The 25,487-nt window shown below is 40.9% G+C and overlaps 1 protein-coding gene, 1 non-coding gene and 1 pseudogene across 47 annotated transcripts in view; 2 read left to right on the top strand and 1 right to left on the bottom strand.

Annotated features, from left to right (window-relative positions):
* LRRFIP2 (LRR binding FLII interacting protein 2) overlaps nucleotides 1-25,487 on the top strand; it is a 125,824-nt gene that overhangs the window by 30,361 nt on the left and 69,976 nt on the right. For all 46 annotated transcript variants that reach the window (XM_004033828.5, XM_055381259.2, XM_004033827.5 and 43 more), the window contains one exon: nucleotides 19,158-19,244. In XM_004033828.5, the coding sequence (XP_004033876.1) occupies nucleotides 19,158-19,244 (87 nt within the window). The remainder of the gene's footprint in view (nucleotides 1-19,157; nucleotides 19,245-25,487) is intronic.
* On the top strand, nucleotides 1,837-7,235 carry LOC129532296 (NEDD8-conjugating enzyme UBE2F-like; annotated as a pseudogene).
* Nucleotides 5,624-5,727, bottom strand: LOC115934110 (U6 spliceosomal RNA). Its single transcript, XR_004069958.1, has one exon. It is a non-coding gene; the product is annotated as a U6 spliceosomal RNA (small nuclear RNA).

Below are 25,487 nucleotides of genomic sequence, written 5' to 3'. Positions count from 1 at the left end.
GTGATGCTATCTTTAAAAAATTGTATGGGATTCTAACATCCAGCACTTGCTGAGTGCTGTGTGGCAAACACTATTCTAAGCGTTTGACATGCATTAATTCATTTAATCCTTATAAAATCTGCAATCAGTTTTTTTATCTGCATTTTGCAGATGCGGAAACCATTGCACAGAAAAGTTAAGTAACTTCCCCAAGGTTACGTAGCTAGGAGATAGTAGAGCCAGCATTCAGACTCTGAAGCTTGGCTCCCGAGTCTGTGCATTTAACCTCTTACTATGCCAGATTGTTTCTCAATCAGTCTTCTCTAATTCCACCATTAATAGCTTATTTTTTGTTTTTCAGTAACTTTTCATGACTTTGAAAGCAGTTTCACATCTTGATTCTCACAAAAGTCTTGAGCTAAGTAGGATAGATATTATTACTAGCCATGTTTACAGCTGAGGAAACAGATGATGTTCAGATAACTCTCTAAAATGTATCAGAAGCAAGGCTAACATTCATCCACTTGAAGTCATTGTTCATGTTCCAGGAGAGGTGGGCTTTGGAGACTTACAGGGATTTGGAGAAAAAAATTCAGATAGCACAATATCATTAACCTAAATTTGAAGACAGTACTAGCAACACCTTTTTTTCCCCCTCTCACAAGTATTTATATTAGTCCCCAAATTAGTATTTTTGGTTAAATATATCATTGCAGATCCAAAGTTTTACTTTTTGTATACTGTTTATTGGGTTGTATAAAGTCCTCTCTTATTCCAAAAGAATATTTTTGCTGTCAAAAGGTCTCCGAGTAAATGGAAGATATAGTTGTTTGACATCAGAAAAAGATGAGTTAAAATTCCTAGAGTTTATCTACTACATGTTGGTGTTTATGCTCAGAAAAATTTAAATATTTGTCCTCAACTACCAAAAACTTAAAGTGGTTAAACATAATCATATTGTAAGATTTAATTAAAAATTTTTGTACTAAAGGGAAGTTGCTAGGAAATAGAGCAGTAATTTTTGTTAATTTGGAAACCATGGCAACACAGTAAATATTATGTCTCTTAATTTGTCTTTCAGTTTTTTGGCATGAGTGTCATGGAAGAGTAAACAAAATTAAACACAGTGAACTCTGAGTCTTTGCTACCTGAGTTAGTCATTTTCTTTGAATGTTTTACTTTCTCAAATTTTATATTTCAAATTTCTTGAAATTAAAGCATAGTCTGTAAAGGCCCAAATTGTACATTATCTCTCTTTTGTCCATGCCAGTTGCATAGGTTTTATGTTATGGACATATGTGTGGCTGGCAATTCCAGACCTCATTGGCTCAGTTCGGTGCATTTCTGTCAAATTATGAATTGTAAATTTGCCTCCTTTAAAATAGCAGTTTTAGCACCATCAACACTGTGATACAAAAGTTTTAAAGCTAGAGGATTTTCTTCTTTTAAAGTCATTTGAGTGTGTTTTCGTGTACTACTGTAGTATTTTGTTTTGTTTTGTTTTTGAGACGAGGTCTTGCTAGGTTGCCCAAGCTGGACTCGAATTCCTAGGCTCAAATGATTCTCCCACCTTGCCTCCTGAGTAGCTGGGATTACAGGCACCACTACCATGCCTGGCTTGTTTTTGAAAAACATTAAATACAGAAAGATTTTGGCAATAATATAAGTATCCATGAGTCCAACACCCAGCATTAACAAATGTTAACATGTTGTCACAGTTGTTTCAGATCTTTTCTTTAAAATGTTGGGAAGAAAGGAAGGGAGAAAGAGATATAAACCAAGTTTAAGGTCCTTTGTTTCATTCCCCAGGCCTATCCCTCTTCTTCCTCCTATTACGGAATCAGTGTGATAAAATAAAAATGTGTCCTTCTTGTTCATGTATTAAAAGTTCTAATAACTTCTGATCCTGCCACCTGGAGTCGATGTAGCTATGAGGGGCCGTGTCTCACTACCACTGCCCAGGCCAGGCATGGTGTTGGGCGCCAGGCCTGCCTCACCTGTCTTGGGGTGCCCAGGGTAAAGGCAGGAGTAGCGCTGACACCTGTAAGCAAACTGAAGTGCGATGACAGTCTCAGAGGGTCTGGGACGTCAGCCATAGCATCCGGCCCCAGTCAGAGGGTTCTGTGAGAGACAAGTTGATTGTTAAAGAGGTTGCAGAGCTTGAGCTTATTTACCTTGTACATGTCAAGAGTATTTCCTGATCTAAAAAGCTTCATTGCTTTCTGCTGACTGTAACCCCAGACGAGGGTTACTACTAGGGTGGAAAATTTCAGCTCGAAACTGGACTTCCTGATGCATACAATATGGTGCCTTCCAAAGTGAAATGCCTGACCAGGATCTGGTACCCTAACATCACAGAGATAGGGGAAATATGTCTAAAGTTTACTGAGGACATTCGATTGACAGCACTGGCTGGGCTTCCACAAGAACATTAAAGGATGTTATTTGGAGATTAAATTATTTGTTTACTAATCTTCTGAATTTTGACGATCCACTGAATGTTGAAGCTGCAGAACATCATTTGTGGGACAAGGAGGACTTCTTGAATAAAGTCGATGACTACATCAAGTGTTAATGCCAGATGATAAAAGGAGAAGATTGCAGGCCTGTGGACTGTGTGTTACAGTTTGTCTGTAATGTGAAAAAGCAGCAAGAGGCATTGCCTTCTCTCCCCTGTCCTCTGACTCTCCCTCTCATTCCCCTGGATTGTCCCAGTCCTGTGACCATGTTGTCCTGACGAAGACCATCTTCATGACTGCCCGTTGTAGATGGAGAATTCAACATAAAGACAGCAAGAAAACGTATTTAGGTTTCTAAAGAGTTATCTGCTTATCTTATGTTTTAGGCTGTTCTTGCATTGCTATAAATGCCCAAGACTGGGTGATTTATAAAGAAAAGAGGTTTAATTGGCTTATGGTTCGGCAGGCTGTAGAAGCATGGCACTGGCATCTACTTGGCTTCTGGGGAGGCCTCAGGGAGCTTTTACTCATGGTGGAAGGTGAAGCAGGAGCAGGCACATCATATAGCGAGAGTGGAAACGAGAGCGCAAGGGGGACAGCCAGATCTCACGAGAACTTACTGTTGTGTTGAAAGCACCACGTCGTGAGGGATCCACCCCGATGACCCAAATACCTCCCACCAGGCCTCACCTCCAACACTGGGGATTACATCTCAACATGATATTTGGAAGAGACATCTAAACTATATCACCTTAACATGTTTACTTTTTTGAACTCGTACTGTTTAGGCTGTTGGTGATACTCTTGAGAAGTTGTAATGAACTCAAAATTGAAGCTGGAGCTTTCTTATTCTTTTCCCCAACAAAATTGGTTTTCTCCCGAAGTGATGCTCATGATGTGTTCAGTGTAACTTGCAGATTGGAATAAGAAACCTGCTACAAATTGTGATAGGATACAAATGCCCTTATCCTCTGTGAATGTTGGCCCTATCTACATGTTGTGAAGTTTCCCAGAGTGCATAAAGTCTTTCACTGTAGACATTTTTATTGAAATGCATATTTTATTTAAGTATATTTTGGACCAATTAAATTAAATTTTTACAATGTAATGCTTTATTTTTTGTGTTCTCATTTTGTATTTTGTATTTTCATTGTATAGGGCAAAGACGTTGGGTTGGCCGAGCATGGTAGCTCACGCTTGTAATTCTAGCACTTTGGGACCAGAGGCCGAGGTGGGCGGATTGTGTGAGCCCTGGAGTTGAGACCAGCTGGCTGGGGCAACATGGTGAAACCCTGTCTCTACAAAAAATACAAAAATTAGCCAGGCATGGTGACACATGCTTGTAGTTCCAGCTACTCAGGAGGCTGAGGTGGGAGGATTGCCTGAGCCCAGGGAGGTTGAGGCTGTGATGAGCCGGGATCACGCCCTGGGCAACAGATTGAGACCCTGTCTCAAAAAAAAAAAAAGTAGGAAAAATGTTGGGTCAACCACCTATTGAAGAGAAATACAAAGAAACTATGAAAGGCATTATTCATTTTGTCCAAATGCAACAAGAATATGGCTCTGAAAAGTCATCTCTTGCTCTCAGGTCCACATGTGGCAAGGACATTTTGGAGCTCTTTGAAACTAGATCTGGATGATAAAAATAAAAACAAACAAACAAAAAGGCAGGAAGCCCATTCTCACATGCTGCCCAGAGGAAACTGGCTGGAGCTGGGACCTGCTGGGGTTGGTGTTCTTGCAGTGATCATATGATCGTGAGCCAGTAGCTACTTAGAGTGCCAAACCCTGGCTGTCCTGAGGGACAGGATAGATACCTCAGGAATCAGCCCAAACAATGTCTGATGCTACTGAGACTGTACCTGTGGCCGCCTTCTGCATTTGCTTTGACTCCGGGCCCCGCCTGGGGATGAGCCTCTTAGGCCTTAGAGGACCAGGATTCAGCAACAGCATATGCCATACTTGGCCAGATTAACACACATTGGAGGAAGAGCCCAGAAGAAAGACAGGTGGATTTACTCCAGCTTTTAAACATTTGAACCAATGAAATCAAATGCGAAATAAATGTTTGGTTTCAAAAAAAAGGTTTAATATGTATCACCGTAAACAGCCTTGTTTAATGGGTTTTTGTATATTGCCTTCTAAGAGCTCTATAGACACAGGGGTGTAAAACAGCTAGCAGTATGGTGGGAAACTGCCAGAATAGTAAGTAGTTCAGTATAGCTGGAGAGGGGCTAGGGAATGGGAGGAGGTGATGTTAGGGAGGAAATAGGGACCAATCATGAAAGGATTTGTGTGCTGAGGAATTTACATTTGATTTTCAAAGCTGTGGGGAGCCATTAAAGGGTAAATCCTTTTTCAGATTTGAATTACAGTATAATTGCTTTAGCCACCCAGTGGAGAGTGAGTGGTAGAAGGTAGAAGGCAGAAAACAGGAAGCTGTTATAGTTTTCCATTTATTTTTTGAAACAGGGTCTTGCTCTGTTGCCCAGGCTATAGTGCAGTGGTGCAGTCTTAGCTCACTGCAACCTCCGCTTCCTGGGTTCTGGGACTACAGGCATGTACCACGACACTTAGCTAATTTTTGTATTTTTTGTAGAGATGGGGTTTTGCTTTGTTGCCTAGGCTGGTCATGAAGCTGTTGTAGTTATCTTAGTGAAAGATGATGAGAACCTAAAATAAGACAATGACAATGGGAATAAAGAGGAAGGTCGATAGAAGAAATAGTAAAGAGAATCTTGATGGGAGCAAAGTAGTTGAGACTTAGCAACTGAATATGGAGGGAGGATAGAAAAGAGGAAAGACCCTTATGATGAGTCTTTGTTTCACATTTTGGGTAATGGGGTAGTTGATGGGGAATATAAAAAAGAAGAGGAAGATTAAGGGAATGATTATAAATTAAATTAGGGTTGTATTAAGTCTGAGTTCTAGTGGGAGAGCCTCAATTTTTTTTTTTTTTTTTGGAGACAGAGTCTCATTCTGTCGCCCAGATTAGAGCACTGTGGCATGATCTTGCGCTACCACGCCCGGCTAATTTTTGTTTTTAGTAGAGACGGGGTTTTCCCATGTTGCCCAGGCTGGCCTTGAACTCTTGAGCTCAAGTCATCTGCCCGCCTCTCAAAGTGCTAGGACTACAGGCATGAGCCACTGTGTCCGGCCTCAATAAATAAATGAATGAATGAATAAATAAATAAAGATGCTTCACAAATTTGTATATCATCCTTGCACAGAGGCCATGCTAATCTCTGTATCTTTCCAATTTTAGTATATGTGCTGCCATAGCGAGCACAGCTTCAATTTTTAATAACAAGTTGGATCAGGATTGTGGGAGAAAATTCTAGCTTGGGCATAGAGATTTACAGACTAACAGTATGACCCAGGAGAGAATATAGAATGAAAAGAGCAAGAGGTGAAGCTTGAAAGCTTTGGTTATATTAACATTTAAGATGCTAGCAGGGAAAAATGTGCTTATGAAGGATGCTGAAGGAGAGAGATGAGAGAATAAAGAGGAAAACCAGGAGACACTAGTATTGGAGAAAGCTAAGAGATGAGAGTTTTAAGAAAGAATGTGTGTTTAGTGATATTGAAAGTCCAGAAAAGACAGATGAGATTAGAATAGAAAAATTCTATTGGGTTTGGTAGTTAGAGGTCATTAGTGACTTTTGTGATGAACAATTTCAATAAGGTGATGTGAGCAGAAGCCAGATTGCAGTCATTTGAAGAGAGTGAGAAGTGAAGAGGGAGGTGTGAGAAAGCTTAGCTGTAAAGAGAAGATAGGGTAGAATTCGACCAGGGTGAGATTTTTTGCTTGCCTTTTAAAGATCAGAGAGGCTTTGAACCTAGTTATGATGAAGAGAGTGAACCAATAGAAGTAGAGAGCAAAGACCCAGAAGAGAGATCAGATAGTTGGGACAAAGTCCTGGGGAGGACATCATAAAATGGAGGGTGTGTATGTGTGTGAGTGTGTGTGACGGGGCTTGGGAGGGTTTGACTTTCAACAACAGAAGAGACAGCTCTTCAGTAGAACCACAGGGAAAGTAAGAAAGAAGGGAAGACTGGGAAGTCTGTTAGTAGCTTTGGAGGGTGTGAAGGGAATGCCTTCTTCAGACCTTAAAATGCCTTCTGTCATGAAAACATTGGCACAGGAGGGGAAATACTAAAAGTGTCAGAACTGGAATAATGAAAGAAGTGCTGAACTGATAAGGTCTTGCAGAGAAACTTTTTCCATTGATAATTCAGATCATTTACATTATATATCTTGGAAATACCTTCCTGTTTTGTTGTTTTTTAAATAGGCTACACATTGATTGGTACCCATTTTGTTTTTAAAAACCTTGTATGGTTCATTGTGCAGAGTCTCTCCTTCATGTGATTTTGCTTTCTGAGGTTTCAGTTACTTATGTTTGACCACAGTTTGAAAATATTAAATGGAAAATTTCAGAAATAAACAGTTTGTTTATTTTTGGTTAAATCGTGCAGTGTTCTGAGTAGCATGATGAAATCTCGCATCATCCTGCACAGGACATAAATCATCCCTTTGTCTAGCGTATCCACACAGTGTACGCTACCTGCTAGATAGTCTCACAGGAGCCGGCTCTGTTATCAGGTTGACTGTCATGGTATCACATTGTTTGTGTTTGAGTAACCTTTAGTTTATTTAATAATGACCCCAAAGAGCAAGAGTGACTCTGGCAGTTTGGATATGCCAAAGAGAAGCCATAAAATTCTCTCTTTAAGTGAAAAGGTGAAAGTTCTCAACTTAGTAAGGAAAAAAATTGTGTGCTGAGGTTGCTAAGATCTGTGGTACGAACGCATCTTCTATTCATGAAATTGTGAAGAAAGAAAAGAAAAATCTGTGTTAGTTTTCCTACTGCATCTCAAACCACAGAAGTTATAGCCAGTGTGTCTGATAAGTATATTATGATGGAAAAGACTAGATTTCTGAGTGGAAGACATGAACAGAAACATGTTCTGATTGATGACAGTGGGATAGGGTTTGGTACTATCTGCAGTTTCAGGCATCTACGGGGGTACTTGGAACTTACTTGGATAAGGGGGAACTACTATATACTTAAAGTACCTACATCCTGAAGAAATACACTTATTTGTGGTTCATTAGATACAGTACTTAAATATACATACCCTTTTCCTCCTCCCAGATAGCAGTCTCAAGTGAAATTCAATTTATGGATTTTATTTTAGGGAAACAGCACTGCCTAGCCCATTGAATAGGTTCCTCCTACTTGTAAACCCATTGGATGGATGGAAAATTTAGAATACGATTGATTGGCCTCACACGAGTCTCTGATTTGGAATGCCGCCATGAGCCACAACAAGTTTATTTTAGCCTGTTCCCCTCTGTTTATTTAACTGAAGCAGTAACAAAATCCAAATTTAAATATCAGAAAGTTTAAGAATGCTTTGGGTATTGGGCATCACAGAATATAGCTAATCACGTTTTACTTTGAGACATTTTTACCTCACTTGTTCCTTGTTTCAGGTAAATTAATTCCACGATGGAATAGTAAGGATGGGGATAGAATTGAGATGGAGAAACTGAAGTTAGGATTAGAAAACTTGATGTATTATAAGTGAAAGTACTAAGAGCCTATTTGGAAGTAGGGGGAGTTTTGTTGGAGTAGATGGAGAGGATGGATTCAAGGGATATTGTAAAGGAAGATTTGTTAAGGAAGTAGGAGGTCGTCAGACCTTGGGTTTGAACAAGAGTGACAAGGTTCCATTTCTGGAAACTGGAAAATAAGGAAGCAAAGCCTGTTGACTGGGGGAAAATGAGATTGATTTTATTCACTCTGGTTTGGTGCTGACAAGATAGATGTTAGAAATGTAAGTGTTTATTTTGGTAGAGAAGTCAGAGCTTGAGATGCTAGATTTGAGTCATTCTCATTGGCTGGTAGTTGAAACTGGGGAGTAAAAAATGAGAGTAAAGGCTGTGTACAGTAAAAGGAGATTATCTACATTTGGTTATTAGATACTGTGTATGGTAAAAGGAGAAGATTATTTACCTATCTAGTTCTCTATTCAGAGAACTAGAATAGTATTATTTCATAGAAAAGAGAATCTGTGCTAAGTTGAAAATCCTAGGATAATTATCCAAAGTAAGTTTTTATGATTTGTCTAAGGATATGCAATTATACTTGGACTATAAAGATGTAAGTTGGTGGCAATGTGGTTAAGAGTGTGAACTGAAGTAAGATTCTTAGGATGTAGATCTCAGCTCCAGTATTTGCTTGTCTGGGGAAGGCAAGTTACTTAACCCTTCTGTACTTCAAGGGGTTATTTTGTGGATGAAAATAAAATAAGGCCAGGTGTGGTGGCTCACACCTGTAGTCCCATCACTTTGGGAGGCCAAGGCAGGCAGATTGCTTGAGTCCAGGAGTTCGAGACCAGCCTGGGCAACATGGTGAAACCTTGTCTCTACAAAAACAAAAATTGTTTGGATGTGGTGGTGTATGCCTATAGTCTCAGCTAGTCAGGAGGCTGAGATGGGAAAGATCACTTGAGCCTGGGAGGTCAAGGCTGCAGTGAGCTGAGATCATGCCACTGCACTCTAGCTTGGGTGCCAGAGTGAGAGCCTGTCCCCGCCCCCCACCCCCCCCACCCCCCCACCCCCCCCAAAAAGAAAGAAAATAAGGATCTATCCTTGCTAAGTAAGTGGTCAAACCATGGTAGATATATTATCTGAATAGTTTGGGTTTTCTATTGTGAGGTGATTATTCAGATAATTTAGTTTAATTTTATAAGTATCAAGAGCAAAGGTAAGATTTAGTACAGTTGTAATTGGATCCTGATATATTACTTAATCATTATTTCCCAAACTGTGTTTCTTGGAGCATGACCCTTGAAGTATCATTTAGGGTTTATTTAGTAATGTGGTCAAGTCTGAGAAATACTATATATTCTATCCTCTTCTTTGAGATTCATAATGCATATTATTAAGGACTCTGATTTTAAAAAATGTTTAACTTAGCATTTTCCAAACTTGTTATTAATAGGTTATAAGCTCCCCTTTATCCCATTTTATATATTAAATTTTATATATTAGAATTTTATATATTTTAGTATTTATTTAGCTTAGGCATTTTTGATGCATTCAGTCTCATCTATTTAAAAAATTTAAATTGAGATATAATTCACATACCATCAAAACTATTCACCATTTAAAAATATTCAGTGGTTTTTAATATATTCACAAAGATGTGCAACTGTCACCTACCTAATTACATAACATTTCATCAGCCCAAAAAGAAACCTCATACCACTTAGCAGTCACTCCTCATCTTCCCCTTCCCCAGCCCCTGGCAACCAGTAATCTACTTTCTGTCTTTACGTTTTTGCCTATTCTGGACATTTCATATAAATCGAATCAAGCAATATGTGACCTTTTGTGTCTGGCTTCTTTGACTTAGCAAAATGTTTTCAAGGTTCATTCATGTTGCATCCTGTACCAGTGTTCCATTTCTTTTTAAGGCTGAATAATATTCCGTTGTATGGATAATCTCGCTGGTTTATTCATTCATCAGTTGATGGATATTTGGGTTATTTCTACTTTTTGGCTATTGTCAATAATGCTGCTATGAACATTCATTTACAGGTTTTTGTGTGGATATATGTTCTCGTTTCTCTTAGGTACATATTTAGAGGTGGATGGATGGTATCACTGTGTTTAACTTTTGAGGAACTGCCTCAGCAGTTCACACAGCAATTGTGCCATTTTACATTTACCCCTGTAATATATGAGGGTTCTAATTTCTCCACATCCTTGCCAATTTTAGTTATTTTCAGTTGAAAAACATTTTTTATTATAGCAATCCTAGTGGATATCAAGTATCTCAATATGGTTTTAATTTACATTTCTTTAATGACTAATGATGTTGAGCATCTTTTTATGTACTTATTGGTCATTTTTATATCTTCTTTGGAGAAATGTCTATTTAAATCCTTTGCTCATTTTAAAATTATTTATATTTTTATTGTATCTCATCTACTTTTCTCAAATTCCAAAAGAACATAATACAAAATTCTGATGGTAAAGGAAGTATCTAATGTAGAAATACATAAACCATAGTACATGTTTAGTTCTCTTTTCCTGGAAGTTCTTTTTTTTTTTTTTTTTTTGAGACTGAGTCTTGCTCTGTTGCCCAGGCTGGAGTGCAGTGGCATAATCTCGGCTCACTGCAGCCTCCGCCTCCTGGGTCAAGCGATTCTCCTGCCTCAGGCTCGCGAGTAGCTGGGATTACAGGTTCACGCCACCATGCCCAGCTAATTTGTGTATTTTTAGTAGAGACAGGGTTTCACCATATTGGCCAGGCTGGTCTTGAACTCCTGACCTAGTGATCAGCCCGCCTTGGACTCCCAAAGTGCTAGGATTACAGGTGTGAGCCACCGTGCCCAGCCTTTTTTTTTTTTAAACAGTAATTTAAAGTTTATTCCAGCTATAATGCAGGTTATTCTGACTTTAAGGTAGCATCATATGGCATTCTTCTGAGTCCATTCCCGAGATATTCTGTTGTACTTTTTTTTTTTTCTTTTTTTCTTTTTTCTTTTTTATTGATCATTCTTAGGTGTTTCTGGCAGAGGGGGATTTGGCAGGGTCACAGGACAATAGTGGAGGGAAGGTCAGCAGATAAACAAGTGAACAAAGTTCTCTGGTTTTCCTAGGCAGAGGACCTTGCGGCCTTCCGCAGTGTTTGTGTCCCTGGGTACTTGAGATTAGGGAGTGGTGATGACTCTTAACGAGCATGCTGCCTTCAAGCATCTGGTTAACAGCACATCTTGCACCGCCCTTAATCCATTCAACCCTGAGTGGATACAGCACATGTTTCAGAGAACACAGGGTTGGGGGTAAGGTCACAGATCAACAGGATCCCAAGGCAGAAGAATTTTTCTTAGTACAGAACAAAATGAAGTCTCCCATGTCTACCTCTTTCTACACAGACACGGCAACCATCCGATTTCCCAATCTTTTCCCCACCTTTCTCCCCTTTCTATTCCACAAAACTGCCATTGTCTTCATGGCCCATTCTCAATGAGCTGTTGGGTACACCTCCCAGACGGGGTGGTGGCCGGGCAGAGGGGCTCCTCCCTTCCCAGTAGGGGCGGCCGGGCAGAGGCGCCCCTCACCTCCCGGACGGGGTGGCTGGCCGGGTGGGGGGCTGACCCCCCCCACCTCCCTCCTGGACGGGTTGGCTGGCCGGGCGGGGGGCTGACCCCCCCACCTCCCTCCCGGACAGGGCGGCTGGCCGGGCGGGAGGGCTGACCCCTCCACCTCCCACCCAGACGGGGCGGCTGGCCGGGCGGGGGGCTGACCCCCCACCTCCCTCCCGGACGGGGCGGCTGGCCGGGCAGAGGGGCTCCTCACTTCCCAGTAGGGGTGGCCGGGCAGAGGCGCCCCTCACTTCCCCGACGGGGCGGCTGGCCGGGCGGGGGGCTGACCCCCCCACCTCCCTCCCGGACGGGGCGGCTGGCCGGGCAGAGGGGCTCCTCACTTCCCAGTAGGGGCGGCCGGGCAGAGGCGCCCCTCACCTCCCGGACGGGGCGGCTGGCCAGGCGGGGGGCTAACCTCCCCACCTCCCTCCCAGATGGGGCAGCTGGCCGGGCGGGGGGCTGACACCCCCACCTCCCTCCCGGACGGGGCGGCTGGCCAGGTGGGGGGCTGATCCCCCCACCTCCCTCCCGGACGGGGCGGCTGGCCGGGCAGAGGGGCTCCTCACTTCCCAGAAGGGGCGGCCGGGCAGAGGCGCCCCTCACCTCCCGGACGGGGGCGGCTGGCCAGGCGGGGGGGTAACCCCCCCACCTCCCTCCCGGATGGGGTGGCTGGCCGGGCAGGGGGCTGACCCCCCCACCTCCCTCCCGGACGGGGCGGCTGGCCGGGCGGGGGGCTGACCCCCCCACCTCCCTCCCGGACGGGGCGGCTGGCCGGGCAGAGTGGCTCCTCACTTCCCAGTAGGGGCGGCCAGGCAGAGGCGCCCCTCACCTCCCGAATGGGGGCGGCTGGCCAGGCGGGGGGGGTAACCCCCCCACCTCCCTCCCGGACAGGGCGGCTGGCCGGGCGGGGGGCTGATCCCCCCACCTCCCTCCCGGACGGGGTGGCTGGCCGGGTGGGGGGCTGACCCCCCCACCTCCCTCCCCGACGAGGTGGCTGCCGGGCGGAGACGCTCCTCACTTCCCAGACGGGGTGGCTGCTGGGCGGAGGGGCTGCTCACTTCTCAGACGGGGCGGTTGCCAGGCAGAGGGTCTCCTCACTTCTCAGACGGGGCGGCCGGGCAGAGACGCTCCTCACATCCCGGACGGGGCGGCAGGGCAGAGGTGCTCCCCACATCTCAGACGATGGGCGGCCGGGCAGAGACGTTCCTCACTTCCTAGATGGGATGGCGGCCGGGAAGAGGCACTCCTTACTTCCTAGATGGGATGGCGGCCGGGCAGAGACGCTCCTCACTTGCCAGACTGGGCAGCCAGGCAGAGGGGCTCCTCACATCCCAGACAATGGGCGGCCAGGCGGAGACGCTCCTCGCTTCCCAGACGGGGGGGCGGCCGGGCAGAGGCTGCAATCTCGGCTCTTTGGGAGGCCAAGGCAGGCGGCTGGGAGGTGGTTGTAGCGAGCCGAGATCACGCCACTGCACTCCAGCATGGGCGCCATTGAGCACCGAGTTAACGAGACTCCGTCTGCAATCCCGGCACCTCGGGAGGCCGAGGCTGGCAGATCACTCGTGGTTAGGAGCTGGAGACCAGCCCGGCCGACACAGCGAAACCCCGTCTCCACCAAAAAAATACCTCTGTTGTACTTTTACGTCTGTCTATTTTATGGATCCATGTGCTCTCTGGCACTAGGGGGTCATCTGGGTTTGGATCACATAGCAGTGAACAAATGGATAAAAGAACTTTAGAAATAGTTTTAAAGCAGGCAACCACTGTGATCTTAGAATATCGAGACAAATGCTGCCATTACTGTTAATAGTTGGATGATAAATCCTTGTTGTACATGCAACCTTAGGTGGTTTGAAGGAGCAGTCTGTAGGAAAATGAATTGTCAAAAAGAATACACCGCTTTGATATGGGCTGTCATTAGGTCCCATAATTGTGGCTTGCCAATGAAACATACCATCCTCAACTGGACCTGCAGAACATTGTGCTGGAGGGTCATGGGCCAAATCACTAAGTTCCTTATTAATCTGTCTTAGTGCCATAGTATGTGCTTGTCATCTGGCTCCTCACTCTCTCGGTATGTGCTCAAAAGTCTGGCCGAAACTCCTGGTTGTCCCGGAGGTGGGACAGCATTGTCTCATTTCACACCGGCTCTGCCAGACACAAGCTCTTGGTATCGTGGAGACGACTCTCATGACAACTTTGTGGCTGGCTAACCAGAGCTGTAGCTCTGCAATGACTTAAGAGCAGTTTTTTGTGCTCTTCCGAATGGGGTTCCACCCCCAAATCCACAAATTCTTGCGAGAGGCAGTGAGGTACCAGCTCGAACTGGAGCAGGCCACCGCCAGGCCGAGAAGTTCTTTCTTAGTGCCCATTATATGATTCCTAATTATTCGTTGAGTGATACAGTGAATATTCTACAAATTTAAAAGTTCTGTGAGTTTAAATACAACCTAATGCATTTGTTCTGGGAGTGATCAAAGCCCATGATTTTCACTGTCTTTTTTTTTTTTTTTTTTTTGATACAGAGTCTTGCTCTGCTGCCCAGGCTAGAGTGCAGTGGTGCCATCTCGGCTCACTGCAACCTTCGTCTCCCAGGTTCAAGCGATTCTTCTGCCTCAGCCTCCCAAGTAGCTGGGACTACAGGCAAGCGCTACCATGCCTGGCTAATTTTTGTATTTTTAGTAGAGATGGGGTTTCACCGTATTGGCCAGGCTGGTGTTGAACTCCTGAATTTTTCTGAATTTTTCTGAATTTTTATATTAACTTTATTATAACAGTTGGGGTCATATCAGCCAAAAGACTCTGAAAGTATTTAAATAATTTAGGCTTCTGAATACTTCTAGTTTATATCTTATTCTGACTTTTAAATTAGCCAACTTCTTTTGGTAAAATATATGTAACATGAAATTTATCATGGTAACTATATTTAAGTATATAGTTTAGTGGCATTACATCCATTTGCATTGTCATGCAGCCATCACCACTATCCTTAAGAACTCTGTCATCATCCAGTACTGGAACTCTGTACCCATTAAATATAAGTCCCATTTCCCCCTACCCTCAGTCCCTGGCAACCACTATTCTGCTTTCTGTCTGTATGAATTTGACTACTTTAGGTTTCTCACTAAGTGGAAGTATACAATATTACTCCTTTGTGTCTGGCTTATTTCATTTAGTATAATGTCTTCAAGATTCATCCATGTTGCAGCATGTATCAAAATTTTCTTTTTAAGGCTGAATGATCCAAAGTATGTATATGCCATAATTTGTCTATCCATTCATCCATTGTTAGATATTTGGGTTGTTTCTGCATTTTGACTATTGTGAATAATGCTGCTATGAACATTGGTATATAAATATATGTTGTCTCTGCTTTCCAGTTCTTTTGTATATATACCCATAGGTGGAATTATTGGATCAAATGGTAATTGTGTGTTTTAGCCAACTTTATTTTGTTTTGTTTGTTTGTTTTTTGAGACAGAGTTTCACTCTGTTGCCCAGGCTGGAGTGCAGTAGTGCAATCTTGGCTCACTGTAACCTCTGCCTCCAGGGTTCAAGTGATTCTCATGCCTCAGCCTCTGGAGTAGCTGGGATTACAGGCATGCACCACCACGCCCAGCTAATTTTTTCCATTTTTAGTAGAGACGGGATTTCGCCATGTTGACCAGGCTGGTCTTGAACTCCTGGCCTCAAGTGATCTGCCTGCCTTGTCCTCCCAAAGTGCTGAGATTACAGGTGTGAGCCACCACGCCCAGCCTTTACTGTGAATTTAGTTAAATCTTGGTTGTCCTTTATTGTTATATCCCATTTATTTTGTATGTATGAGGTGTATATTAAAATGAATCTGTAGCAGCTCTTTATATGATTGTATTCTGAGGTGAAAATGCTAGTGTTAACTACCTAGAAGTATGTTTTATGTACCCATAATTGTCTATTCAAAAATAATTTTAAAATATATCACAATAAGTTATAGAGCATATATTTCGTCTAGTAGGTTGGAATCAGTGTTGGCTCCTTGCTACTCCTGCTTATCCATGTTGCTTCAAGCATCTAGTAATAATGTATAGAAAGAACCAGATAAAGTAGTTTTAAATCCTGTTTATTTCTTTTAAAGCATGTGGTTTTAGTGGCCTCTCTTCAACACAGTCTCCAAGGGAGGTAACATCTGAGTTGGCTAAGTAACAAAGGGAAGGGTGTTTGTGTGTCTCTGAAGCCCATGTTCTTTCTGTTCCTTTCCTTTTTGTAGTTAAAAATGTCTTATTAAAGAATAGATTTTAATTATCTCTAAGTTGGGTTTTATGAAGGAAGTCTCATTTTAGTATATATAGATTGTACAGAATTGGCCACAGACAAATCTTAGAAGGATAAAATTAGCATTCTTGAATTAAATTTCTAAAGGAGGCTTCAGGTACAAAGCTAATATACATGTAAATGAAAATTCCTACACATTGATAGGGCTTTCTTAAAAAGGTTTCAAAGTTTTGATGCTTTGTGATTTTAAAATATATTTGCTATCTACTTAAGCTTAAAAGCCTTGAAGTGTTTCCTATTAAAAAAAAAAAAACTCTAATAAGAAACTAGTGTCTACTCATAGAGGGGTGAAGAAGGCAGATAACTTGAAGCAGAGCATAGGTTTTGAAAAGACGGAGGCCAGTGTAAAATTCATGGGAGAAAACTAATTTCTCTAGATTGTTAGTGGTTACAGCTTACGGTTGGTAGATTACAATTTACTTTGCGGGGTTTTTCTATTAAAAGATCAGTTACACAGACTGGGAAATTGCCACAATTGGAATAGTTGAGTAGCAGTTAACTATTTAACTCTCTCTGCTTCTTAGAAGCCTGCTGTGACTTTGCCAGGCAAAACTAATTTCTCCCTCCTACATGCTTCCTTCCCATAAGCGTTGTGTCTCTGTATTCTTCAACTTTGTGAGCTGCTTTAGGGCAGAGATGTCATATTTTACTCTGTATTTTCAGCACCTAGCATAATTGCTTAATGTAGTAGATCCTTTTAAACATTGGTTGAGTTTATTCTTATTATGAGACTTGGGCACGAATATAACAACATGGGAAGACAACAACTATAGTTATCAGAGGGGATAGTCTGAATCAGAGTTAGGATGTGACCAAGGACAGAGGAAACCATTCCACTACCATATAGAAAGCAGACAGAAGATTTCTAAGTTTCATGTGGCACATTAAGCTATTTCCTTATCTCATTTCCTTGATACTGTGACCTATGCCCTGCAATTCATTTGTTTTTTTTAGCAGACCTTGAGGCATAAAAGTTGTGGGGTGAGAGAAGCATGGAATTTTAATACAACATAATAAAGCCGCAATAGAGACATGGGTATAGAGCCTTACTTTATGAAAGAGGGACTGGGGAGAATCTTCATAGAAGGTAATATTTTACTGAATAAGAGAAAGGAGAACAGCTCCTGCCAAACAGTTTGTGAAGAGAGGCGTAACAGAACACAATAGAGTCCAGGAATGGAGAGAGATGGGATGCATCCAGTACACGTGGAGCAAGTAGAGTAGTCCCCACCTCTCCAATCCATGGGAGATACATTCCAAGCCCCTCAGCAGATGCCTGAAACTGTGGATAGTAGCCAACCTGATTGCCATCAATCGGAACACATTTCTGTTCATGTTTTCCACCTACAAATGTAATTAGCCTTTTCCATCTTAACTATCATGCACTGTGGCTGTAACTTTTGCCGTTTGAGGTGCGGCAGCAAAACTAGCACAAATTTCTTTTTCCTTCTTCACAATTTCGTGGATAGAAGGTTTGTTCTTACCATAGATCTTAGCAACCTCAGTGCATGATTCTTTTTTTCTATTAAGGTAGAACGTTCACCTTTTCACTTAAAGGAAGCACTCTATGGCTTCTCTTTGGCATACCTGAATTGTCAGAATTACTCTTGCTCTTCGGGGCCATTATTAAATAAAATGAGGATTACTCCAACACAATCACTGTGATTTGATAACTGAGACAGCTAACAAATGGGTAGCATAGACAGGATGGATATGCTCGACAAAGGGATGATTGACATCCTGAGAGATTTTATCATACTACTCAGAATGGCGTACAATTTAAAACTTATGAATTGTTTATTTCTGGAATTTTCCACTTAATATTTTTGTACCTTGGTTAACCATGGGTAACTGAAACCACAGATAAGGGGGGAACTACTGGACTTGGAAGTAAGGTGGGGACCTGACTGTGAGGAGCCTTATTTCAGTTTTACCTTTCTTCTTTCTGTTCCTCCCTTTGTGCTGTTCTGTGGAATTTTTGCTTTAACCATAAGTAATAAGGAGTTGGTGGAGGATTTTACGCAGTGGAATGACGTGATCAGAAATAATACATTTTGAAAGGCTGATTTGTCCATCATATAACCATGTAGAAGATAAATTATAAGGCAGATTCTGGAAGTAGGCAGATGGATTTGGAGGTAACTGTAAGCAAGAGATGAAGAATTCCTATGGTATGATTCCATGTATATGAAATTTCCAGAATAGGCGAATGCGTGGACACACAAAGTAGATTAGTGGTTGCCAGGAGCTGGGAGAAAGGGTTAATGGGAAATGACTACTAATGGGTACCAGGTTTCATTTTGGGGTGTGAGAATGTTCTGAATTAGTCATGATGATTGCACATCCTGTGAGTATACTAAAAACTACAGAATTGTATACATTTATTTATTTATTTTTGAGACAGCGTCTCACTCTGTCATCTAGGCTGCAGTGCAGTGGCATGATCTCAGCTCACTGCAGCCTATACCTTCCAGGTTCAAGTAATTTTCCTGTCTCAGCCACCCAAGTAGCTGGGATTACAAGTGTGCACCACCACACCTGGCTATTTTTTTTATTTTTAGTAGAGACAGGGTTTCATCATGTTGCCTAAGCTGGTCTCAAACTCTTGGCCTCATATGATCCTCCTGCCTTGGCCTCCCAAAGTGCTGGGATTACAGGCCTGAGCCACTGCATCCAGTCGGAATTGTATACATTTAAATAGTGAATTTGATGATATGTGAATTCTGTCTCAATTTTAAAACAGAGGTGGGGAGTGGGGAGATGAAGAGTTCCTGAAATGAGCAGGAACAGTGAGAATAAAGAAAGCTGAGATGGGTTTGATAGAGACTCAGTGGTAGAGAATTGTCAGTACTTGGAGACTGATTATTGGCAGTGTCCAAAATGAAAGAGAGGTTGGCTCTGAAGTTTCTAGTTTATATGATTGAATCAACGGGGAAAAAATTCTGGAAAAAGAGTAAGTTTTAGAGGCATATAACAAACTGTATGAAATGTGTTGAGTGTGTAATCAAACAAGAAGTTAAAGGTAAAGGCCCGGATTTGAGGAAAGACTTATGAACTAGAGAAAGAAATAAGTTTATAAGAGTTGATTAAAACAATCAATCAAACTTGCTTGCTGACAGATAATATCTTGTCCTGCCCACCCCTTTTGCATGGTAATGTCCCGTTTGTTCTTTATTTTCAAATCTGGTGTACAGGTTGTTTTTGTTTTTGTTGTATAAAGCTGAGTTTTATATTACTTTTCAGGCAGAGGCAAGGCTGGCAGCAAAACGGGCTGCCCGGGCAGAAGCAAGAGATATACGCATGAGAGAACTGGAACGGCAACAAAAAGAGGTAATTTGAGGGAATAACCCTAATTTCATATTTGTCTCCCCCAAAATCAGTACTTGGCTAGTTTATTCTGATGTGAATCTGGTTTCCTTTGAAACATTGAAAATAGTATAAACTGATGTATGTATTTTATCAAGCCATTCTGTGCCAGCAAATTAAATGTGATATTTGTTTTAAGTAGTAACAACAAGCACATTTATAGCTATTATCGTGTCCATTGTTATAAGTTACTAGTATTATGAGTGCTTTACTTACATTAGCTAAGGTAGCTTTAGCAATGACAAAGTGTAGTATAGCTTTAATTGTCCTAAAATTTTGATTAATTATATTATGATATCTATATAGTAAAACACTGTAAAGTCATTCAGACTTACAATTTTAAAACATATTTAATAATAGAGGAAAATATGTAAGAATATGAGATAAAAGCAAACCAAAACAATAAAATTTGTAGGACCCCAATTTTTTATTACAAAAACCAGTACCCATATATAGCATCAAAAAACTACTAGAAAGAAGTGATTATTAATACTGCAGTTTGTCTATGGTGGAATTATTGTTGGTTTTACTTTCTTTCTGTACTTTTCTATAATTTACAAACTTTCAGTATAATTTTATCAGAAAGGAAAACAAGAAAAAAATTTTTAAGAATAGGCATATGGAAATTGGGCTGATTAAAATGAAATAAATATGCTTTTACTTTTCTGACATTGACTTGGTCCTGAAAATTCCCATAAAAAATATTTTTGATGTTGTAGTGGTATGAAGGGGCAAAAGCCTATGGGACAGTATTAAACACTTTCTTTTGATTTTGGTGGTGAATTTTCTGTGAGCAGGTTAAAAAGCAATGTAAATATTTTATATTGTCACAGCTCAAGAAAAACACTAACAATTGACATGTTGCGAATTTTCTTTTAACCTCATGTATAGTTTCAAGTATGGAATGCGGTTCTTGAAGAGGAAGTGTTGCAATCCGTTGTCTTTTTACTCCTAAAATTATACTAAATATAATAATAAGTGGATAAGCTGAAGTGGAGGATCACTTGAGCCTGGGAGTTTGAAGTTGTAGTGAGCTATGATGGCACCACTGCATTCCAGCCTGGGCAACTAAGTGAGATCCTGTCTCAAAATAAATAAATAAATAAATAAGTGAATGAGACAGTTATTAAATGTAAGTTCTATTTACGGTTCTCTAAACTACAGGGAAACATGCATCTCTTACTATTGAACATATTTAGCTTACTAATTTTCTGTATTTTGAATGTGTAACTTTGAGTCAGCTATCATTGTTCTTTAGGGAAAATGTGTATGATTAATTTAAGGTTTTTGGAGAATGCAATATGTTAGAAACTATTTGGTTTATGAAATTTTTGCATTTCTAGTACTCTCTTCATTCCTTTGATCGGAAGTGGGGACAGATTCAGAAGTGGCTGGTAGGCCAGTATTGCCTGTCCTGCATGTTGTGATCAATTGCTGAAATAATGCAGTCTTGAAGTAAAACATTAACGAATAGTTTGCAAAGTAGGAGTGTTTGGCCTGTGTGAACCTAAAGGTCAGAGTGTCTATTCTGTCTATAGTGGACCAGAGGTATACTTGGAGTCCTGCCATTTTATGTTGTAGTCAGTATCCTCACCTTCATCTCATGAATGCTCCTGATCAAGAAAGAGTGAGAAAATGAATGTGTGTTTTCTTTTTATGGGTTTGTTCTTTTCTTCCCCGCTTCTCTCTCCCCTGTTTTAAAAAAAAAATAAGTCCACATGGTCTTCATTGAAAGATGACCCAAGTAATTCTTTTCATTTCCTCTGAAAATTACTCTTATTATATCAACTCCTTCAGGTCCTTTTTAAGTTCTCTACCACTACTCTCAAATTTGTTAGCTATAAAAACAACTTGTGAATCAGTAAAATGTTAGATAATGTGAATCATTCCTAAATTTGAACTTTTTTTTATGCTTGGTAAGTTCCCCACTGTCTCCTATTACAGGGCTTCTTAACTTGGTATATGACTAGGCTTGGGAGAGGGATATGAAGCCTTAAATTCTACTGCAGACTTTCAAATGTAATTATTTTTATGGGAAATGCCCACAGGTATTTTTATTGTCAGATTCTCAAAGTAGTCTGTAATTCCTAAAGGGTTGAGAACCACTGTCTGATTGCTGCTAAACAAGCAACTTTCTTTCTTTCTTTTTTTTTGAGATGGAGTTTCGCGCTTGTTGCCCAGGCTGGAGTGCAGTGGCACAATCTCAGCTCACTGCAACCTCCTCAAAGTGCTGGGATTACAGGTGTGAGCCACCTCGCCCAGCCAAATCTTTTTTTTTTTTTTTTAAACCTCTGTGAAATGTGTATAGTTTAGGCAGTGAGTACGCTAGATTTTCATTGAAAGGGGTGACCTTTGGGCTAGAGTTTTAAAATTCAGGTAGTGACTAATCCAAGTCTTGATTTATGGGCAGGACTTGGACCTGCAGAGAAAGTGGCATTTCTTTTCAGATGGGAATAATTATCACTTCTAACCCGTTCTGACACTTGCTTTTACCCTGTTAAAACTGATTCTTTGGGTCTGGGCATAGTGGCCCATGCCTGTAATCCCAGCACTTTGGGAGGCCGAGGCAGGTGGATTACCTGAGGTCAGGAGTTTGAGACCAGCCTGGCCAACATGGTGAAACCCCGTCTCTACCAAAAATACAAAAATTAGCCAGGCACGCTGGCGGGTGCCTGTAATCCCAGCTACTCAGGGAGGCTGAGGCAGGAGAATCGCTTGAACCTGGGAGGCGGAGGTTGCAGTAAGCCAAGACTGTGCCACTGCACTCCAGCCCGGGCAACAGAGTGAGACTCTGTCTCAAACAAACAAACAAACAAACAACAACAACAACAACAAAAAACTGATTCTTTGGTGTGAGTTGGTTGAAGGTAAACAAAATAAATAAAAAGAAAAAGAAAAAAAGAAAAAAATTAAACTGATTCTTCCGCTCATTTATCTTTGTCTCTCTGGCTGCTTTATCTGTGAGCCCATAAGCAGAAGTTGGCATGTAATAGTTACAATACAAAATATAAATGGCTAATGTTTATAGTAAAATAAATGATGCATACACACACAATCCACAATAGGATTGTCAGTTACTAGAAGGAAGGAAATTTTCCTATATTTGTAATTTCTCCTAATTATAATACCTTTTTTTGGGTGGGAGTGTGATGTTGGGACATGAATAGGGAATGAAAAGGAAGGAAGCTCAGAAATGAGTCCAACTTTGAGTGCATACTGTATATCAGCACTGTGCTAGGGCTTTTTACATAGGTTTTTATTTCACATTATAAGACAGTATTACTGTCTCAATTTTATAGATATGTTTATAAAGAATTGGTTAAGTAAATAACTTGCATAGTCATTGGCAGAACCAGTATTTGAAGGTATGAGAGAGTGCCACACCTGGTAATGTGCTGGAAGGTGAAAGGACCAGGAAGAAAAGGACCCACACCTTCTTGGGCCTCCCATTAGTGTTAGTTTAGTCAACTTTCCATGAACCCAATGATTCTATTTTTAAACTGGGTGTCTTTCTTAATCAGTGGTGATTCTGAAAGAGTAAATGCGTGTCTTGAAGAGTAAATACGGTTTTTGAAGTTCCTTCTAATTTGAAACTGAAGGAATGACTTTAGCGTCAACTTAGTAACAAATACTATTTGTTGACAGAAAAGATGGCCAGGTATATTCATGGGACTGTGGTTTTCTTTTAATAGAACCATTCATCCTCCCTTCAGGTGAACGTTTAAAAACAAAGAGTATATTTCATTTTCATTAAATGTATCAAAACAGCATTTTGAACAAATACATGTCTTTTTTTTAAGGCATTGTACTGTGTGTCCAGTCTTTAGTGCTTTAGTGCTAATAAGGACTTTTGGGATAATGACGATGTATTATTTTCCTCACTGTGGAATAGAGGGATACACCTTGTAACTGGCACCTAAGAACACAGTTTGCTGTAATCTATTATCTTTGTCCACTGGTATAATTTCTTCAAGAGAAACCTACTGGCAATATAAATAGTGCTCTAGAAATACCTGGCAAATGAAGCTTTTTGTTCTTCCAGAGAAGGAAGAATCTCTGAGTAAAAACCAGAATACCTTGCCATTTTCTTTCTTTCTTTTTTTCTTATGTAATTGGTGGAAATTTAGCCAGTATAGGATGTTACCTTTACAGTTCAGTTGTCTGGTGAATAAAAACATCTAAATGCTGGTCTCAGCTTTATGATCTCATAGAGTCTTACTTAATCCTTCTGTGCTGCAACTTTCTTACTGCAAAATGAAGGGGTCAGACTAGATGATCTCTAAGGACTCTTCTAGCTCTTAAAAATAGAATTGCTACCAGGGTCACTTTATATCATTGCTACCAGGGTCTGTTTCCCTCATGTTTGCCACTGTGCAAAAGTATTCAAGGTAGAAGTAATTAAAAATGACCCAAATGTTTTGCGTTTCTATATGAGAGTGGTCCTACTTGGCAGGCTCTTAGTAGAATATGTGTTTTGAACGTTTTTGGTATAATTAAAATTTGCCTTGAGCTTGCCTTACAGTTTTACGTAAACATATTTGTCAAATAGGTTTAGAGAAGTGCTATCAAGTATGGTAGCCCCATGTAGGAAATTAAATTTAAATTTAAATTGACTAAAATTAAGTAAAATTTAAAATTTGGTTTCTCAGTTGCATTTCAAGTGCTCAGTAGCCACGTGTGGCTAGTGGGTACTACATTAGCACAAATATAGAATATTTCCGTGGTCAGAGAAAGTTGTATTGGGCAGTGCTTATTTAAGGTATAGTTTGTGACTGTGGAATAAACTATACTCTCTGTCCAAATTAACTGACCTGTATGGGGGTTTATATTTTATTCTGTAGTTTTCAGAAGTCTTTTTAGGCCAATTTTTCAAATGGAGCAAGAAAAGTTGTTTAAATATAGAGGTACTATGTATCAATACTTAATAAGGTATTTTAATTTATAATTATTTTTATTAATATAAGGGGCATAATTAAAAGTATGACTTCATCTGTCTTTGCTGCATCTTTAATGGGATATGCTCTTTAGGTGAGATTTTTGAAAATGCTCTGTGTGATAGATGGAATGGAAAAAAGGCTAGAATAAAGGGAAGATTAGACATTAAACAGTATATTTACCCTAGTACCCCAAATAATATTGGAAGAGGCATGTTGAGTTAACTCACCTTATAGTAAAGGCTTTTTGAACTAACCAAACTAAGTAGCCTAGAACTGATTACCACTTACTAAGCTGTACCTGCCCTTCTAGGCTAACACACATGCCCCCAAAACTTTTGTGGTTGATAAAGAAAGGGAAGAAATTTTCTTGGCTTCTTGCAGACTACATGTGCCTATTGCGTAACAAAAAATGTAAATCAGTGGCCAGGCATGGTGGCTCACGCCTGTAATAACAGCACTTTGGAAGGCCGAGGTGGGCAGATCCCTTGAGGTCAGGAATTCGAGACCAGCCTGGCCAACATGGCGAAACCCCATCTCTGCTAAAACAAAAAGTAGCCGGGTGTGGTGGTGGGTGCCTGTGGTCCCAGCTACTTAGTAGGGGGCCAAAGCACGAGAATCGCTCGAATCCAGGAGGCTGAGGTTGCCATGAACTGAGGTCGCGCCACTGCATTCCAGCCTGGGCGACAGAGTGAGACTCCGTCTCAAAGAACAACAACAACAACAACAACAACAAATGTAAATCAGTGACGAATTCCTAAAGATCAGAATACCTGATTAGAAATTGAATCATAGCAGTGCTTATAAACAGACTTCAGCATAGATTTGGTCAAGGGCATCAGTCACAGCAGATGTCAACCAGGGAGTTTTGAGGCATTGATTCATTTTGCAAAAATACAGCATTGATAAGCTATGAACCCAGTTGGTCAGTAATGTATAGATTTTCAGTCAGCACACATTACTTTAACACTTTGGACTTGAAATTCTGAAAGATCAGAAATTCCTCACTGTTTGAGATGATTAGGTTTTAGGGACTAGCCGTTTTATCTCACATGACTCAGGCCTTAATGCTCCATTGCTAATAGCTAAATGTGGAAAAGTTTAGAATTACATTTAATTTAGTCAACTGTTAGGCTGCAATCATTTTTTAAAAAAAATCTGCTTATGGCATTATTCGAGATAACTTGACCAACTCTAAAATATATATGTAATTACTTCTAGGTATAAGTAGTTTCTCATATTAACAACACAATCAGGCTCTGTTTCAGTTAGT

This window comes from Gorilla gorilla, chromosome 2 (assembly GCF_029281585.2).
Source record: "Gorilla gorilla gorilla isolate KB3781 chromosome 2, NHGRI_mGorGor1-v2.1_pri, whole genome shotgun sequence".
Taxonomy (NCBI): Eukaryota; Metazoa; Chordata; class Mammalia; order Primates; family Hominidae; genus Gorilla; species Gorilla gorilla.
The sequence above is the reverse complement of the archived record's forward strand: the minus strand, read 5'-3'. Positions and strand labels throughout refer to the sequence as shown.